The 19,036-nt window shown below is 39.0% G+C and overlaps 1 protein-coding gene, 1 long non-coding RNA gene and 1 pseudogene across 3 annotated transcripts in view; 2 read left to right on the top strand and 1 right to left on the bottom strand.

Annotated features, from left to right (window-relative positions):
- NUP107 (nucleoporin 107) overlaps positions 1–773 on the bottom strand; it is a 62,748-nt gene extending 61,975 nt beyond the window's left edge. The window contains exon 1 of the mRNA XM_077111359.1: positions 508–773. Within this exon, the coding sequence (XP_076967474.1) occupies positions 508–515 (8 nt within the window). The 5' untranslated portion in view covers positions 516–773. The remainder of the gene's footprint in view (positions 1–507) is intronic.
- Positions 774–827: 54 nt separating this feature from the next.
- LOC143642675 (uncharacterized) overlaps positions 828–19,036 on the top strand; it is a 91,363-nt gene continuing 73,154 nt past the window's right edge. The window contains exons 1-2 of the long non-coding RNA XR_013155789.1: positions 828–947; positions 3,994–4,082. This is a non-coding gene — a long non-coding RNA (uncharacterized LOC143642675). The remainder of the gene's footprint in view (positions 948–3,993; positions 4,083–19,036) is intronic.
- Positions 4,113–7,140, top strand: LOC143642673 (BTB/POZ domain-containing protein KCTD9 pseudogene; annotated as a pseudogene). The gene is made up of 2 exons (XR_013155788.1): positions 4,113–5,434; positions 7,023–7,140. The product of XR_013155788.1 is annotated as a BTB/POZ domain-containing protein KCTD9 pseudogene (transcript).

Below are 19,036 nucleotides of genomic sequence, written 5' to 3'. Positions count from 1 at the left end.
AATGTTCTCATCTATGAAGAGAGGATGAGACTGCCTATTCTCTCCGCTGTTATAAAGACTAAATTAGCTAATAATATGCTTAAATGTTTAGCACAGTGGCAATCACACAGTTGACACTCAATTGTTGGCTACTGCCAGGAACCAAAAGTCTGAATTTGGATTCCGGTTCCGTCACTGGCTTTGTGATCTCAAGCAGTCACTGAGCATCTCTAATCCAGAGCCACCACTTAGCCTGCCCACCCTAGAAGCGAAAAATGTGTGGAAGCGCAGAATAGATAGATCACAGAGTCACCGTAGGAACGCAGGCGATTATCATTATCTGTATGCTCCACCCCTCATCCCAGCCAAGCAGCCTTTCTTACATCAGCTCCCAGCCAGTGAAAGGAATCTAGAGAGAGCACACAAGACCTCTTTGGCTTCCTCTGTAAGTCGGGTTTCACCTATTCCGTTCCACCAGCAGGCAATAGGGACAAGTTCCCGGGTTAAGCTGTCACCACCAGAACTGACCTGTCCATGGCTATGGCCTTCTTAACCAACTTAGGTTGCAATTCGGATCTAAATGAGCTACCGCGTTTCTGCCTTCCCGCGTTCCGGAAGCAAACCCTTCAACCCGGAAGCACTCCCGACTGAACTCCCGTTAGTGAAAAGAGATGGGGGAGAAGAAAGGAAACAAACAAAAAGCGCAAAAAAGCCCATGACTTTACTATCGGGCGCATGCGCAACCCTTTCCTCCCGTAGGCGCCGGTGCCGGCCTGATCGGCGCAGGCGCGAACGGATGTCCGTGTGTGACCGCGCCCAGCAGGGCCCGGTTGGGCTGGGGGCGGGGTCTGGGCCGGGGGCGGGGGGTGGGCAGGAGGTGGGTCTTGACCTGTTTGGCCGTGACCCGTTTGGCCGTGACGTATGTCTTCGCTTTTCCTCAGTGGTGTTTGTCTCCGCGCTGAGCTAAGGTACTGGAAGCTTGGCGACGTAGACTGCTAATATTGAAAAATGTGAATAATTTTCTTGTATTCTTGGTTAGAAGATGTCTGGACTTGGAATCCTGACGTGCTGGCTCTGCCTACACCTACAGGGTCCCTGACTCAATCACTGCACTCACCTGGTTTGAATTGGTGATATAACCCCCTACAGATTTTGAAACTGTTCTCAGTAATTGCTATTTGTCCTTCACTTGATTTTTTTTTCCCATTAAGAGGAAAAGGATCAGCTGTTCTAAAAAGTCGAAAAGCAGCGTGAAAGGCGATGGGTTGCTCTCTATTTCAAAGCGCCGCCTCGGCAAAAAGTAGTGTCTATTTTGGCTCCAAAGAGATCAGTTGAAGTTTTGCTTTAGGCATTTACATTCCGCTCAAATTCTGGGAACCTTCGTTCCCAGAAAGGCCTCGTCATAACCTTATCTACCCTGAGGCAACACAGCGTGTTGAATAAAGGTGATTTTGGTGTGCCCCGATCGAGGTTTGATCGTCTCTGCCCGCAGATTCCTTTAGGACTCTGCAGGATGAAGATAAAAACACCTCTATCACGAAGTTGTGAGGATTAAAAATGAGATCGCAAATGTGCACTGCACATGGTAGATCATCGAAATATTAATTTTCTCCTTCAGTAACCCGGGTGATGAATCACATCTTGGAACTCGCTCATGTTCCCCACCTCCTAATTTTCCTGTACAAAAGTGCACTTGTTCTCTTATGGAAAGTGAACTGTGGTTCTAAATTATTTTTGTCAGTGGGGAGGCACATTTATTCGAAGTGTGAACCAGTGGCGCCTTTACGTGTGTCCCTTCCGCAAATGAATTCCAGTGGGTTTTACTGATATAAGTTATTCTTTGCTTTGTTGTGTTTTGGGTCGCTTATTTCAGTGACCCTTGCTGATTTCCATTTTAGGTATACATTAAGTGATTGATCTTAAAGCACAGTAGAAAAAGCAGCAGCAGCTTTGGGCAAAGTAATAGACCTGTTCAGTTCATATTCAAGTATAGTAAATTTGTTAACAAGTGTACAGGGATTCACTTTTGTCACATTTCATTAGTAGGCAAGAACATCTTGATGCCCCCAAACATTTAAAAGTTTATTCATTTGGTTGCCTTAAAACTATGTGGAATAAACTCCTTGTGTGGTGTATATTGTATACATGCTGGTTTTATGTTCGAGTTCTTGGTTGCAATGATAAAAATTCACTATGGCTAATTTAAACAAAAGGGAATTTACTGGAAGCATAGCAGAAGCTCATAGATTTTTATCAAAAAGTTGGAGAAAGGACTTTGAAAACTCATACCTCCAGGCAACTAGGGGGCCAGGAAGCAGCCATCCCACAAGCACTCAAGACAGAACATTTTGATCTGGAGCACACACACACTCACACACACACCCTGTAGAAGAATCTGTTTTTTTTTCCCCTCCCCTACTTTTTATGTGGAAAAGTTCCAAACCTACAGTACATTTCTCACGTTTTCTCTCTTTTTTCTTGAACCTTTTGAGAGTTAGTTGCAGTCATCTTTAACACTTCACCCTAAATACTTGAGCATACATCTCCTAAAAACAAGGAGACATTCTCCTACATAGTCACAATGAAATTTCCCCACTCAGAACATTAAACAATGATGTAACTACCATATTTAAATTTCCCTAACTGTCCTAATAATGTTCTTTATACCTGTCCTCTCCACAATCCTGGATCCATGTTTTCATTTCCGATGCTGCTCAAAGCAGATACTATGAAACGAGTTGGATTTAAACAATGAATGGGAACGTTTTAACTTACAGTTTGAGGCCATGAGAATGTCCAAATCAAGGCATCATCATGGTGATGCTTTCTTCCCAAAGACTGGCTGGCGAGCCCTGTTCCTCTGTCATATGGCAGGCGGCATATGGTGGCATCTTCTAGTTTCTCCCTTCTCTTCTGGATTTCATTTTCTTGCTTCTGTGGCTTTCTTTTTCTCTATCTGAATTGTAATCTCTTATAAAGGATTCCAGTAAAGGATTAAGACCCATTCTAAATGAGTGTGAGTCACACCTTAACTGAAGTAGCCTCATCAAAAGGTCCTAGTTAAAATGAGTTTATATAAGTTGAATTAAATTTAAGAACATGTCTTTCTGGAGTACATATAGCTTCAAATCACCACAGTCCAATATAGGATCATACAGTTAGTTGTCATGTGTCTCTTTGTTCTATTTTAATTTATAATAGTCCCCAGACGTTTTTCCCCCTTTTAAGTCACTATTTTGAAGAGGCCAGATCAGTACTACAGTATGTCTTTTAGTTTGGATTTGTCTGATTGTTTCCTCATGGTCAACACATTTGAACGCATTGAGTGTGTGTGTGCAGAAATACTTCGTAGGTGTCAATCACATCAGCTGACGTGAAAGAGGAGTTTACCTTGGCCTCAAAATATGACTGACACCACCACCCCTCTCCACCCCACTTTCAAAAGAAAACATCCTTTTACCTGCTTTTCTTTCTATCTGCCATCTTTTCTTTCTTCATCCCTTCTCAGCCAAACTTCTGTTTTGGTACATTTTAAATAGCTATTATTGGCTTTCTTACTATAAATCCAATATGTGTGTCTATTATGGAACGATAAGAAACTAGACAATAAGCAAAGGGACAAATTAAAGAATTTTCATAAGCCTATTCACTATATCTGACTATAGTCCATGAGAAACCCGCATCATGAATTGCCCAGCTGAATCCAATTTATCCCCAGAACCAAGAGAAATAATAATATATTATTGTTTTATGCCAGTAAATTTGGGGGTGGCTTGTTATACAGCAAAACATAATTAGATTCCTTTCCTGGACCGTGCCTACCCACCCCCCAAAGATAATTAGAACAAGTGGGATTATACTATAACACTGTTTTATAATCTGCTTTTTCACCACATATGAACATCTTTTATATCAGAAATTATTCATCTACACCATGTTTAATTTAGTCATTTAAAAAAAGAGAGGAAAAGAGAACATTCTTTTTTGACTTTTTGTCTCCACTTCCATTTACAGTACAACCTGATGCTGTCTGATTCAACCCCACTGCTAAAGTTCTAAACAAGGTCAACAATGATGTCCTTGCTAGTGAAAGTTTATTCATGGTAAGAGGCTGCAGGTGACAAGGGAGGAGAGTTGGAGTGGGTGGAGGGAGGAGAAGGGCAGGAGAAGAAAAAGGTGCGAAGGTGGCGGCTCACTCTGGACCCAGAGGGGGCAGCATGATGAGGCGGGTAACCCTGTTCCTTAACAGCAGCCCCAAGAATGGAGAAGTGGTTGCTTTGTATGGAACTTTATTTGATTTGCTTTCTGTGGCCAGTAATAAACTTGGCATCAGCCACCAGCATGTATAATGAGAAAGGTGGGCTGATTGATGATATTGCTTTGATCAGGGATGATGATGTTTAGTTTGTATGTGAAGGAGAACAATTTATTGATCCTTAGATTCTAAACCACCTGAAGGACTGACAGGATCCCACACAGATTGGCTAATGGAGGGCGGTAGTTTACAACTACACAGAGCACTTTGGTAAATGAAGAACCTATAGTATGCTGGCCCACGTGTTTAAAGACAAAGGTGTCTGGGGAAATAAGCAAGATTGTAGAGGAGTTTCTTAATTGACTGAAGTCCTGAGTACTTTGAACCCATTGTGAACTATTTGCGTCATGGACAGCTCATTGTAAATGATGACATTAATTTACTAGGCGTATTAGAAGAAGTAAGATTTTTTGTTATTGACTCATTGATTGAACATCTTGAAGTGGCAATAAAGAATTCTTAACCACTAGAGGATCATTCACCAATATCCAGAAAAGAATTTGTCCAATTTCTACTAGCCACTCCAATTAAATCAGAGTTGCTTTGGCAGGGTTTGAACTTCAGTGGTGCTGATCTTTCTCATTTGTACCTTCAATACATTAACTTCAAAATGGCCAGTATAAGCCGTTGCAGGCTTGCACATGCTAATCTCTGCTGTGCAGATCTTGAATGAGCTGATCTCTCTGGATCAGTGTTTGATTGTGCAAATCTCCAGGGGCTCAAGATGCTATGTTCTAATGCAGAAGGGGCATCCTTGAAACTGTAATTTTGAATTGGTCTTAAAGCCAATTTAGAAGGTGCTAATCTGAAAAGTGTGAATATGGAAGGAAGTCAAATGACAGGAATTGACCTAAGAGGTACTACATTTAAAAAATGCATAGTTGAAGAATTGTAACTTAGAGGAGCAACTGTGGCAGGAACTGATTTAGAGAATTGTGATCTGTCTAGGTGTAATCTTCAAGAAGCCAATTTGAGAGATTCCAGTGTGAAGGGAGCTATATTTGAAGAGATGCTGACACTGCTACATATGTCACAGAGGGTCAGATGAGAATTTCAGGGGCTTATAGAAGATGTCCAAGATGAGAAATAATTTTCTTATCACTTTTCCTCTCCACTCAGTTGTCTAGAAGAAATAACACTGTAAGGGGATAAGAAAACATTTAGAGGATTGTGCTTGTTCTCAACAGTGCATAAGGGAAAAAAATGCCTTTTTCCCATATTCTGATTATAAAGAAGAATTATTCATTTAATAGATGTAGGAAAATTAAATTATTTTGTTGTTGTTTGAATGGGGTAAGGGAGTATCTGGTTTTATGGCCAGGAATAGTATCTATTACATTTGCTTTTAAATAGTCATGATGTGAAAGTACCATCATGGTTCAAAATGAATTGAGGATTTTAGTTTATGCAAAGCACAAAATATGCAATTATAGTTACTGAATCTCTAGATGCAGTATGGATATTTAAATTGTTAAACTTTATGAAAATATTGAAAAGATTGTTCAGGTTTATAAATAACTTTAGTGATGTTTCTCTTATTTTAAATATCTGTCTCACCATATGAATATGATGAGATTGGATTCTCCAAGACCCTCTTGTCAGGCCTTTATATATATATAATGTTTATGCTTTAGACAAACAATAGTTAAATTTTTAAAAATCCCTCGTTGTAATTGACTGAAACAGAGTAGAAAGGCATCATACTATATCATTATCATACTGAAAGTACAGTGGAACTCTCCAGGTGGAGGAAAAATTTACCTATAGCTACAATTTTTAAATGAGCATTACTAATTGAAAAAAAAAATTCATTCTCAGCAAGTTCCAGTCAACACCAGACCAGGCAATTTTATCTAATTACACTACTAACCTAGTTATCTCATATACAAACATGTGAAGATACTTTAATACTGAAAAAAACCAAGGTGCTTCATTAATATTAATTTAATTCAAATGCCAAATAGTTTAACTAGGACCAGCTTAGAAATAGGTATTAAATCCAAATCTACTGCAATCAAAGCTATAAAATATAAATGAAAATGGCAAAGTCATCTTTTAGAAGTCAGCACAATATAACTGCAGCTAAAACCCTACAATGGGGAAAGAGGAATTTAAACTGACAGTTTCATTATAGCCACTAAAAAGCTAAATAAATAAAAATAAAGGCAGTTTTCTGGTCCAGGATGTGATTCCAATCAGTCAGCACCTGTGGTTCTTTTACTTATATTTTCTGCTTAAAAAAAAATGTAGGCTGATTTTCTTGAGTCGTTATCTCCCTGTAGCAGCAGACATAGGGCCTGCCCTTCCTTACTAATAACCCAGTGTCCTTATATCCACCCCAAGAGCAGGGATATTGTGTCCACATGGGTTCTGAATTCTGTAGATTTATCTATTTCAAGCAGTGAATCATTAAAAACCACTTTGCCTACTTTGGGAGAATGACACATCTTCAATATTTACATAGTTTATTCTTTTATATACACGTGTGCAAAGCTTTCCTTAACATGCACATATGCACAGTGGGAAGAGATTGGACTCTTACAAGTGAATGAAAGCAACTTCAGAAATGAATTATTTTCTGTGCTTTATTATTTTTACCAAGACAGAGAAGTATTGTATTGAGAGATATCTATTTTCATGATTAGTATGTGCCTAAATTATATTTAAATCATTTCACTCTGTACTGTATTTTCAATAACTATAGAATGTGTTATTCATTCATTTAAAGGTACCTCCGTAGGCATAACCTAAAACTAGAAGCATCTGAAAGATCTACATATGGTATGCTTAGAAATTGCAGATTTTGGCTCTAATGTATACTTCATTAATAAACAATATGAAATGTTAAAAAATAAAAAAGTTACTCATCATTTCTTAATCTCCGGAGCATCTGATACTTCTCTCTTCCCTGCCATTTTCCTGTCCCTGGGCCTCATGGACTTCTAGTCCTCTTTGGCTTCTCTTGATAATCTCCTTTGTGGGCTCTTGAAATCAGCACTTCCCTTAAATATTCATCTTCTTCAGGTTTCTGACCTAAGCCCTTTTTTCTTCAGTTCTATACATTATCAGGCTTCAAACTACCAACCATTTCCTAATAGATCCCCAATCTGTAGTTCTAGACCATACCTTGCTTTTTTAAAAATTCAGGCCCCTACATCCAATCTTTTCACAGGTTATTTTGAAACAATTTCAATTTAAAGAACCATTGCAAATATATTACAAACACCATGCAGAGAACTCCAACATATCTCCATACCCTCTAGATATCCAGATCCACCTGTTTTAACATTTTGCCACCTTTGCCATATTATTCTATTATCTATCCATCAATCCATCATCTATCAATTTTATCTTTCAATTTTCTAAACATTTGAGAGCAGGTTGCATACATTATAGCCTTGAATACTATAATTGCATGTACATTTTCTGTGAACAAGGATATTCACTTTTATATTTTTTACCGTAAGTACAGTTATCAGGTTCAAGAAATTTAACGTTGGATAAAAGCTTCCATTCTATGTTCCAATTTTTTCTTATGTTACGATAATGTCCTTTTGTGACTTTTCTCCTCCAGTCTTAGATCCCATCAAGGATCATGTACTCCATTTAATTGTCATTACCTCTATTCTTTCTTTAGTTATGTAAACATATATGCAACATAAACCTTCCTATCTCAACCCCTCCCAAGCATAACATTTAGTGGGATTAGTCATAGTCACAATGTTGCAATACCCTCACTACCATCCATCACTAGAACTTTCCCTTCACTCTAAACAGAAACTCTATACTCATTTTGCATTAACTCCTCATTATCCCTGCTCCCCTCCCCGGATAGCCTATACTGTGCTTTCTGTCTCCATGAGTTTACACTCTCTAATATAGTCTTTGTGGTTACCATAGGGCTTAAATTTAACATCCTAAACATATAATAATTTCTTTTGCTTTGATGTCATCCTAATAACTTCAATTGCATACATTAGCTATGTTCCTATACCCCATTGCCCTCCCCCCCACGTTTTTTGCTTTCAACACATTAGACAGGTCTTTCCCTCTGCCTTCCTGCCTGTATGGTTTCCACTGAGAAATCAGCGTTTAATCATATTGAGGCTCGCTTGTATGCGACATGTTGCTTCTCCTTTGCAGCTTTCAGAATTTTCTCCTTGGCATTGGACAGTTTGACTTCAACATGACACACTGTGGGCCTATTTGGATTTAACCTGTGGGAGTTTGTGTGCATCTTGGATTGTATATTCATATCTTTCATTAAATTTGGGAAGGTTTCCGCCATTATTTCTTTGAATATTTTCTCTATTCCTTTCTTTCTTCTTTTGGGACTGCCACAATGTAAAAATTGGTATTCCTGAATGTATCCCACAGATTTCTTGAGGTCTGTTCACTTTTCTTCATTATTTACTTCATTATTAAGGACAGACCCTCAGAGTCTGTTCCTTAGACTGGGTGATTTCACTGGTCGTATCTTCAAGTTCCCAACTTCTGTCAGCTCCAGTCTACTGTTGAACTCATAGGAATTTTTAATTTCTGTACTGTGGACTTTAGCTAAATTTGGTTCCTTTTTATAATTTCCATCTCTCTGTGTTCATATATTGTTTTCCTGATTTCCTTAGGTTCTTTGTCCATGTTTTCCTTTCGCTCTTTGAGTATATTTAGAACCATTGTTTTAAAATCTTTCTCTGCTGTATCCAGTCTGGTCCTTCTCACTGATGATTTCCAATGCTTTAATCTTCTTCTTTGTCTGGGCCATTACTTCCTGTTTCTTTGTATATTTCATATCTTTTGTTGAAACCTGGAAATTTTGATATTTTAGTGTGTTATTGCTGGAATTTAGACTCTGAGGGTCTGTCCTTAATTTTGTATCAAGCTAGTGTTATAACAGGACTTTCCTTGAATGCCAGGAGCTAACAAAAAAGAAGAAGAAGAAGGGGAAGGGGGAATAGAAGGGAAAGGGGAAACAACAAAAGAAAACACTTTTCCCTGTTTCTGAAGATTGTCCTGTGTGAGTGCTTTCCTTCAGGGCTTATCCATACAATGAATTTAAAGAATAGCGTAGGGCATCCCTGATCCTTTCTTTACATGCCTGTTATCTTGAGTATATGCCTGTGGTCTAAGGAATTTTCCCATTTACACAGATATGAATATTCCTTCTTCCTTAGAAAGTAATTTTCTCACTGTCCCTGGCACTGTACTGTATGTCTTATAATTAACAACCCCTTGCCTCGGGTAGCACAACTTTATAGCTCTCACACAGCTCAGTGAGCTGCTTTCTACATGGAAGGCTAGTTTTGGGACATGGAGTTCCTCAGGCTACCAGCCCTACAGGCTTCCAAGCATGTGAAGTTTGGTTACTCTGCTCCCTCTGGAACTGTATTAGTCAGGGTTCTCTAGAGAAACATAACCAGCTGTGAAGATCTGCAAATATGTGATTTCTAAAGGTATCTCAACCAACCATCGGAATAGAAGAGTCCAAAATCTGTAGGGCAGATTATTAAATTGGCAGCTCCGATGAAAGGTCTGGATGAACTCCACAGGAGAGGCTCGTTAGCTGGAGAAGCAGTGAAAAGGTCTCCTTCCTTAAAAGGTCTTCAACTGATTGGTTTATCTCATTGGTGGGAGATACCTATTAGTTGATCGCAGATATAATCAGCCATAGATGTAATCAACTCACTGATGATTTAATACAGCAGCCTTCGGTTTATCAACCATCCACAAAGTATCCTCGCAGCAGTGATCAGGCCAGTGCTTGCCTGGGCATCATCCTTGGCCAAGTTGACCCCAGAACCTCACCATCATAGGAACCTAAACCAGGGATCCACACTGGGAGCACAGGTCAGTGAGGGAGTGGCCAGCCAGAGTAACATGAACACCCTTTTGCTTTTAAGTGGCCTTTTATTAGTTCCTTGCTCATTTTCTTGTACTCCTTCAACTATTTCCTAGAGCTTTTAGAAATATGTTTCTACCAGTTTCTGTAGGTTGATGGACCTCTGAAGGGTCTCACTCTCCCTTTTTTGGTCAGGGTGGGTACTTATTCTTTACTGGACATATCTTCTTTGATGATACAGTATTGGCCAATGGCCACATCCAATTACCCAAGCCAAATATTTGGAATTTAATCTCAGTGGATTTAAGTTCCATTAGGGTAGAAGTATTTATCTGTCTTGTTTGTTACTCAGTTTCTCTAAATATTTGTTTATTGGATGATTCTCTTTTCCTTGTATCCACTTTGTCACCAAATCTTAAATAGTCTTTTCATTTCCATTGTTACCTTCCTAGTCCCAACTCATCCCATCTCATGCCTGTACTAAGGTAGGTGTTCCAAATGAATTCCTTTCTTCATATTGCTAAAAAATATATATATCTTCTAAAACTGAAAATCTGATCACGTCTCACACCTTTTAGTTTTCTCCAGATCTCATATTAACTCCAAATTGCTTGACTCAGCCTTTAGGATTTGATTGACTTCTCTTGGTATCATGGTGCTGTTATATCCACCAAGGTTTTCACAACCACAACATCACATATAACATGAATACAATTATATCTTTATACAATTGTCTTCAAGAATCAAAACTGCTGGAAGGCAGCTTAACGATTTCAGGTACTTCCCTTAGTCCTATCCAGATCAACTTCATTCATATCTCTCCTGGAAGTCTGATAACATTTTCAACTTTTTAAACAGTTCCTGTGTGGGGTACTGCTGACTTTTGTAGCTTCAGAGCTCTAACTCTAAGTCTCAGGGTCCATAAATATCCAAAGTTCCTGGGTACCACCATGTTATATACAATGAGCTCAGTATCTCAGAATTTAGAATTAACAGTTCACCTCATGAATATGTGACTGCTGTAACAGATAATAATCTAGGACCCTTTACATTATGCCCCAACCTGATAACCCATGTTCTCCACTTCAGTTCAAGTTTGTATTTTTTAGTCAGTCCATATGATTGAGGCATAATAATATTTGTCTTTTTGCTCCTGACATTTCATTCAACATACAGTCCTTAAGATTCATATGCCTAGTTGCATGTTTTTCTTTTCATTCCTTCTTGCAGCAGCTCAATAGTCCATTGTATGTATACACCATAGTGCTCCCTGCCATTCCCCAGTCGTTGTCCCTTAGGCCACCTCCATCCATTGTGGATTGGGAACACTGCTGCCATAAACACCAGCATGCAAATGTCTATTTGTGTCCCCACACTTAGTTCCTCCAGGTGTATATTGAGTAACAGGATTTCAGGATCATGTGGCAACTCCACCCCTAGCCTCCTCTGGAACCACCACACTGCCTGCCAAGGGGCTGCACCTCTCAGTTGTATATTCATGTTTTGCTTTAAACTAAGGAAGTAGGTTGGCAAATTGTATATATTAGCATACTCATAAACATTGTAAAATGCATAAAAAACACTGAACAAAGAGCATACCAAGTGTTGATATGGATCACCTTTGGGTGATGGGACTGGGTGATTTTCTTTTTATGGTTATTCTGTCTAGTTCATATACTTTGCTTTTGTTTTTTTTAATTTAATGCAATTAATTTTCAAAGCATGGTCCAACTGAAATTCGAAGAAATAGAATTCCAGTAAATCAGATGTGAATCTAATAAGTCAAATTAAGGCAGATGTTTTATTTTGCTAAAACTGCTAGAATGAAACATGCCAGAGATGGATCAGCTTTTAATAAGGGAATTTATTTAGTTAAAAATATATAGTTCTTCAGAGGAAAGGCAGCTAGTCTTCATCTGAGGTTCTCTGTTATATCGGAAGGTACAGGGCGACATCTGCTGGCCTTCTCTCCTGGCTTCTGGGTTCCAGTGACTTTCCCTGGGTGATTCCTTTCTGCATCTCCAAATGTCTGGGCTGAGCTACGAGTGCTGAGATGAATTGTACTGAACTGCTTGGGCTGTGCTGTGTTGAGTTAACTTCTGACCTCTCTCTTTTAAGCCTCATGCTAATTAAATTAAACCTCACTCATTGTGGAAGGTATTCCCCTTTCCCAATTGCAAATGTAATCAGCCATAGATGAATTTCACAACTGATGATTTAAGTTGACAGAAACAAAACAACAGGGCATCATCACCTGGCCAAGTTGACGCCTGAATCTAACTACCCCACTCCTAGTACCAAAAATGTGTGCTAGCTTTCAGCTGCTGGAGTGCAATATACAAGAACTGGAACGGCTTTTCAAAAGGGGAATTTAATGTTACAAGTTTACAGTTCTAAGGAAGTGAAAGTGTCTAAATTAAAGCACCAACAAGAGGTGACCTTCACTCAAGAAAGGCAATGAGGTCTGGAACAGCTCTGTGAGCTGGGAAGTCACGTAGCTGGCATCTACTGGTCCCTTGCTCCTGGGCTCCATTGCTTTTAGCCTCTGTTCCTGTGGAGGTCCCTCACTTTGCTTCTCTGGGGCTTCCAACTCTTGGCTTCCCTTGGCTCTTTCCAGGTTCTGGCTTGCTTAACATCCTATGGGAAGGCGTACAGCAACATTTGCTGGCTCCAAGCATCTCCAAACATCTGTGCCTCTGCTTTTCCTGTTGGCTTTGAAGTTTCCGTTGGTGCTCTCTTTGTTGGCTCTGTCATTTCTGGCTGTCTTCTCCAAAATGTCTCCTTTTTAAGGGATTACAGTAAACTAATCAAGGCTCACCTGGAATGGGTGGATTCACATCTCTATCAATCAAAAGATCATACCCACAATTGGGTATGTCACATCTCTGTGGAGATAATCTAATCTAAAGTTTCCAACCTAATATATTCAGAGGATCTGAGGGCAAGGACACAAATGGACAGGACTTTTGCACACCAATGTTTATAGCAGCATTATTTATGACTGCCAAGAGATGGAACAATGTCCATCAATGGATGGGTAGCTAAACAAGTTGTGGTACATACATATGATGGAATATTACACAGCTATAAGACAGAATAAAGTCATGAAGCATGAAACAGCATGATGAACCTTGAGGAAATTATGCTGAGTGAAATCAGCCAAAAACAAAAGGACAAATACTGTATGGTCTTACTAATATGAACTAACTTTAATGAGTGAACTTTGAGCATTAAAGAACACAGTTTATCAGGAAATAGGAAGGGGGTAGAGATTGGGCAATTGGTGCTGAAGGAATACAGACTGTGCAACAGGACTGATTGTAAAAATTCAGATATGGATAGCACAGTACTACCTGATTATAGCACAATAATATAAGTACACTTAATGAAGGTGAATGTGAGTATGATTGAGGGAGAAGGGCTGGGGGCACATAGGAAACCAGAAGGAAAGATAGAGGACAAAGACTGACACAGTATAATTTAGGAATGCCTAGAGTGGACAATGATGGTGATTAAATGTACAAATAAAAAAAGGTTTTTGCAAAAAAAAAAGAAAAAAATTCCCAACCTAGAGTATTGAATTAGGATTAAAAGAAACGTCTGCCTCCACAAGATTGAATCAGGATTAAAACATGGCTTTTCTGGGGTACATATTTTCAAACTGACCAGAAGGTGCTTAAAATATTTTTTTTTACCACGTTCAAAATGTAATTGGGGGTGGGCACAGTGGCTCAGTAGGTAGAGTTCTCGCCTGCATATGATTCCTGGTGCCTGCCCATGCAAAAAAACAAAAAACAAAAACAACAACAACAAAAAATGTAATTGGAAGGATTTTCAATATAGTTGTAAGATACACTGCAGTTTGTATAAGAAAAAAACAGGGTACTTGGTTTGTTAACTTTGCTCAGATATGAGGTGGTGGGTTTTGATTTCCATATTTGGGGCACAAAGTTTTGTCCTTTGGGTTCAAAACATGCAAACATGCTATTATAACTTCATAATATTCTTTTATCTAAAGAAGTAGAGAGACTTCCGGAGAAGATGGTGGCTTAGTAAGACGCACGGATCTTAGTTTCTCCTCCAGGACAGCTACTAGGGGAGTAGAAACGATACAGAACAGCTCCCAAAGCCACGACAGAGATAAAAAAAGACAGCGTACCCCATCCTGGAATGGCTGGCTGGCTGAGAGAACCTGCTCTGGTGAGATCGCCGAGGGGCGCGGGCTTCACCGGGCGGGACGGCAAGCAGCGGGAGTCACTGCATTCCCCCTCCCCGGGCCGGCTGGGAGAATTGGTCAGGCGGTCCCCTCAAACAGCGGCGGCTGGCACCCACACCACGCGTGGCCCCCCAGACCAACTGAGAGAATTGGATCGGAAATCCCCAGGCTGCGGAGAATGGCGACGGGGTGGGGGGGTGGCCCTTCCAAACCCGTGACTCCCCGGGAACGTGCACTCTCCCAGGCGGGCCGCTGCGGCTGGCGCCCTCCCGCCAAGCTTGGCGCCCCAGGCCGACTAGGAAATTCGGACGGGCGCTTTCCCGGGCTGCGGCGGCCAGCGACCCTCCCCGCGTTTGGACCCCGGGCCGGCTGGCATTCTTCCAAGCCGCTTCAGCTAGCGAACCTCCCGGACGGCGAGAGTTTTCCAAAGTTAAAGGACCCACAGCACCTTTTACTGGTGGGACCCGCAGACAAACGTGTGCCACGAGCGCCACCTACTGGGCAGGATAAGAAAAACAGAACCCAGAGATTTCACAGAAAAATCTTACAACCTTGTTGGGTCCGACACCCAGGGAAATCTGACTAAATGCCCAGACGCCAGCAGCAGAAGATAACTGTCCACGCTCAGAAGACTGAGAATATGGCCCAGTCAAAGGAACAAACCAATAGTTCAAATGAGATACAAGAGCTGAGACAACTAATGCTGAATATACGAACAGAAATGGAAAACCTCTTCAAAAATGAAATCGATGAATTGAGGGAGGACATGAAGAGGACATGGGATGAACATAAAGAAGAAATAGAAAAACTGAAAAAACAAATCACAGAACTTATGGAAGTGAAGGATAAAGTAGAAAAGATGGAAAAAACAATGGATACCTACAATGATAGATTTAAAGAGACAGAAGATAGAATTAGTGATTTGGAGGATGGAACATCTGAATTCCAAAAAGAAACAGAAACTATCGGGAAAAGAATGGAAAAATTCGAACAGGGTATCAGGGAACTCAAGGACAATATGAACTGCACAAATATATGTGTTGTGGGTGTCCCAGAAGGAGAAGAGAAGGGAAAAGGAGGAGAAAAACTAATGGAAGAAATTATCACTGAAAATTTCCCAACTCTTATGAAAGACCTAAAATTACAGATCCAAGAAGTGCAGCGCACCCCAAAGAGATTAGACCCAAATAGGCATTCTCCAAGACACTTACTATTTAGAATGTCAGAGGTCAAAGAGAAAGAGAGGATCTTGAAAGCAGCAAGAGAAAAACAATCCATCACATACAAGGGAAACCCAATAAGACTATGTGTAGATTTCTCAGCAGAAACCATGGAAGCTAGAAGACAGTGGGATGATATATTTAAATTGCTAAAAGAGAAAAACTGCCAACCAAGACTCCTATATCCAGCAAAATTATCCTTCAAAAATGAGGGAGAAATTAAAACATTCTCAGACAAAAAGTCACTGAGAGAATTTGTGACCAAGAGACCAGCTCTGCAAGAAATACTAAAGGGAGCACTAGAGTCAGATACAAAAAGACAGAAGAGAGAGGTATGGAGAAGAGTGTAGAAAGAAGGAAAATCAGATATGATATATATAATACAAAAGGCAAAATGTTAGAGGAAAATATTATCCAAACAGTAATAATATTAAATGTCAATGGACTGAATTCCCCAATCAAAAGACATAGATTGGCAGAATGGATTAAAAAACAGGATCCTTCTATATGCTGTCTACAGGGAACACATCTTAGACCCAAAGATAAACATAGGTTGAAAGTGAAAGGTTGGGAAAAGATATTTCATGCAAATAACAACCAGAAAAGAGCAGGAGTGGCTACACTAATATCCAACAAATTAGACTTCAAATGTAAAGCAGTTAAAAGAGACAAAGAAGGACACTATCTACTAATAAAAGGAACAATTAAACAAGAAGACATAACAATCATAAATATTTACGCACCGAACCAGAATGCCCCAAAATACGTGAGGAATACACTGCAAACACTGAAAAGGGAAATAGACTCATATACCATAATAGTTGGAGACTTCAATTCACCACTCTCATCAATGGACAGAACATCTAGACAGAGGATCAATAAAGAAATAGAGAATCTGAATATTACTATAAATGAGCTAGACTTAACAGATATTTATAGGACATTACATCCCACAACAGCAGGATACACCTTTTCTCAAGTGCTCATGGATCATTCTCAAAGATAGACCATATGCTGGGTCACAAAGCAAGTCTTAACAAATTTAAAAAGATTGAAATCATAAAGAAGTAGAATGTAGAAAGATGAATTTACTCTGGGTAAGGGACTTGAACTAAATCAAACCACAAATAAAAAACATAGTAAATGAAAATGAATCACAAATTGAAAACAAATACCAGTTTTTGGCTCAGTCATATACCACAATGTGTATTTTTTTAACACCATGGCTCAGTTCAGCAGTGATATTGTTTGGAAGTTAAGAACAAAATTTTGGAAATCAGGTTCCCGGGGATCGAATCCCAGTTCTGCAGTTTTTAAGCTATTTAACTGTTTTAAACCTCACCTGGTAAATAATAATACTCTCTTAGGATGATTATGAGGAAGAAATGCAATAAAAGCAGTAAAGCAAAGTGATCAAAAGCTTAGACCTTAGAGCTGGATTGCCTAGGATCATATCTCAGCTCTACCACTTACTAGTTATGTGAACTTGGATGCAAGGTCTGTGCCTCAGTTTCTTCTTTTTGGACATATTAATAATACTAGGTCAAAGGGTTGTTGTGAAGTTTTAATGAGTTAATATGTTTAAATGCCTAGATTAAGTACCAGGTACTATGATATATATGGCATATTACCCATGTTCAAAAATGATCTTACTCTTGTTCTTACAATTATTATCAGTTCATTTGACAACATTAAATGGGACACAGTGATAGAAGCATTAGTAGCATATTGAACCAACTTTTGTGATTTTTTTCTGTGATGCAGAGTTTTTTTGTATGTCTGAGGAGCTCAAAATAATTAGTATGTTATACTGAAAAATACAAATATGTTTGCAAAGTCTACTTTTGCTCTCCACATAAAGCAGTTCAGTGGACATTATCCTGAAGAATCCTTTATTCATACACTCATGAATATTTATTTAAGTCACACTTCATTGATCATAACATGGAATACATAAATATTTTAAATCATCATTTCATTATCAAATAAAATTTGGCAGTTATTTTCATAAAATTTTCTTACTCCAACCTATTATGAGGTAAAACTGTTACATCTTACAAATTGAATTAGTATGCTTGGTTGGCAATATCTTATTCTTAAGCAAATATATACATATATATGTATATGTATACATGAATACATTTGTTTATTTATTTATAAACTCAAAATGATATTTTATTTAACTCAGCTTCCTGCTGAATTTGGTAATCAGAATGAAATGTTGACATTTTGTGCATAAATAACAGTGATATTGAAAAATAGTTAGACATCAGTGATGTGAAGCAGAACAGAATTTTGAATGTGTTTTGGGAAGAATCTGCAAGATATTAGTTTGGTACACATGGACCAAGGGACAAAACTGATAAAAAATGTTAAATTTCAAAGAGAAGAGGTTCATGAGTCAGGGGAGAAAAGAAAATATTTGGTCATGGTATGTAAACTGTATGTGCCCTTGAAAATTCAGATTTTTTATTTGAACTTCATGTATGGGAGGAAAACTAATGGAATGACAACAGGACACTGATATTCTAGCAGACAATGTGGTTGCAGAGATAATAACAAGAAGCTATTTTAGAAAAAGACTACGTTAAATCTCCCCAAATATTACTTTTTTGGGAAGGGTCTGTTTGAAAGATGCTTTTTCTCTGAGGTTGAGTAGGGTCACAGTTAAAATGTGGAGCCTGTTTGACAATTGTTTTCAATTGTCTGTCTTCCCAGTTAAGCAGTGTAGTGGGTGGACCAAGGGCTCTGGGGTCAGTTCATTTTGTGTGTGTGTGTGTGAAATATTTTTCACAAAAAGATAACACTTTAAAATTGTGAAATATAACACATACAAAAAGTAATAAATCTCGAAATATATTTTAATACATAGTTTTAGAAAAAAATTCAAAGTATGGTATGGGGCATAGTTCTACCATTTCAGGTATTTCCATCTAAGTGCTCTAAGACACTGGAGACTAAAAAGAAATATCAATATAATGATTCAGTAGTCACACACATTTGTTAAATCCTGTCTTCTCTCTTACAACTCTGTCATGATCAGGTTCATGTGTCAACTTGGCCAAGTGGTGGTACCTGTTTGTCTGGTTGGGCAAGTGCTGGCCTGTCTGTTGTGATGAGGACATTTCATAGAATTAAATCATGATCACGTCAGCTGCATCCACAGCTGATTTCATTTGTAATCAGCCAAGGGGAGTGTCTTCTGTAATGAGCAATGCTTAATTAATCACTGGAAGCCTTTTGGAGGATTCAGAAGAGACAGGCTCTCTTCCTGCTTCGTCCGGCGAGTTTCTCCTGTGGAAGTCGTCCAGACCCTCCATCAGAATTGTCGACTTCACAGCCTGCCCTGCAGATTTTGAACTCTGCATTCCCACGGTTATGTGAGACACTTTTATAAATTTTATATTTGCGAGTGTTGCCTGTTGATTCTGTTTCTCTAGAGAACCCTAACTAATACATCTTGGTACCAG

This window comes from Tamandua tetradactyla, chromosome 7 (genome assembly GCF_023851605.1).
Source record: "Tamandua tetradactyla isolate mTamTet1 chromosome 7, mTamTet1.pri, whole genome shotgun sequence".
NCBI lineage: Eukaryota > Metazoa > Chordata > Mammalia > Pilosa > Myrmecophagidae > Tamandua > Tamandua tetradactyla.
This window is presented reverse-complemented; position numbering and strand designations above follow the sequence as displayed.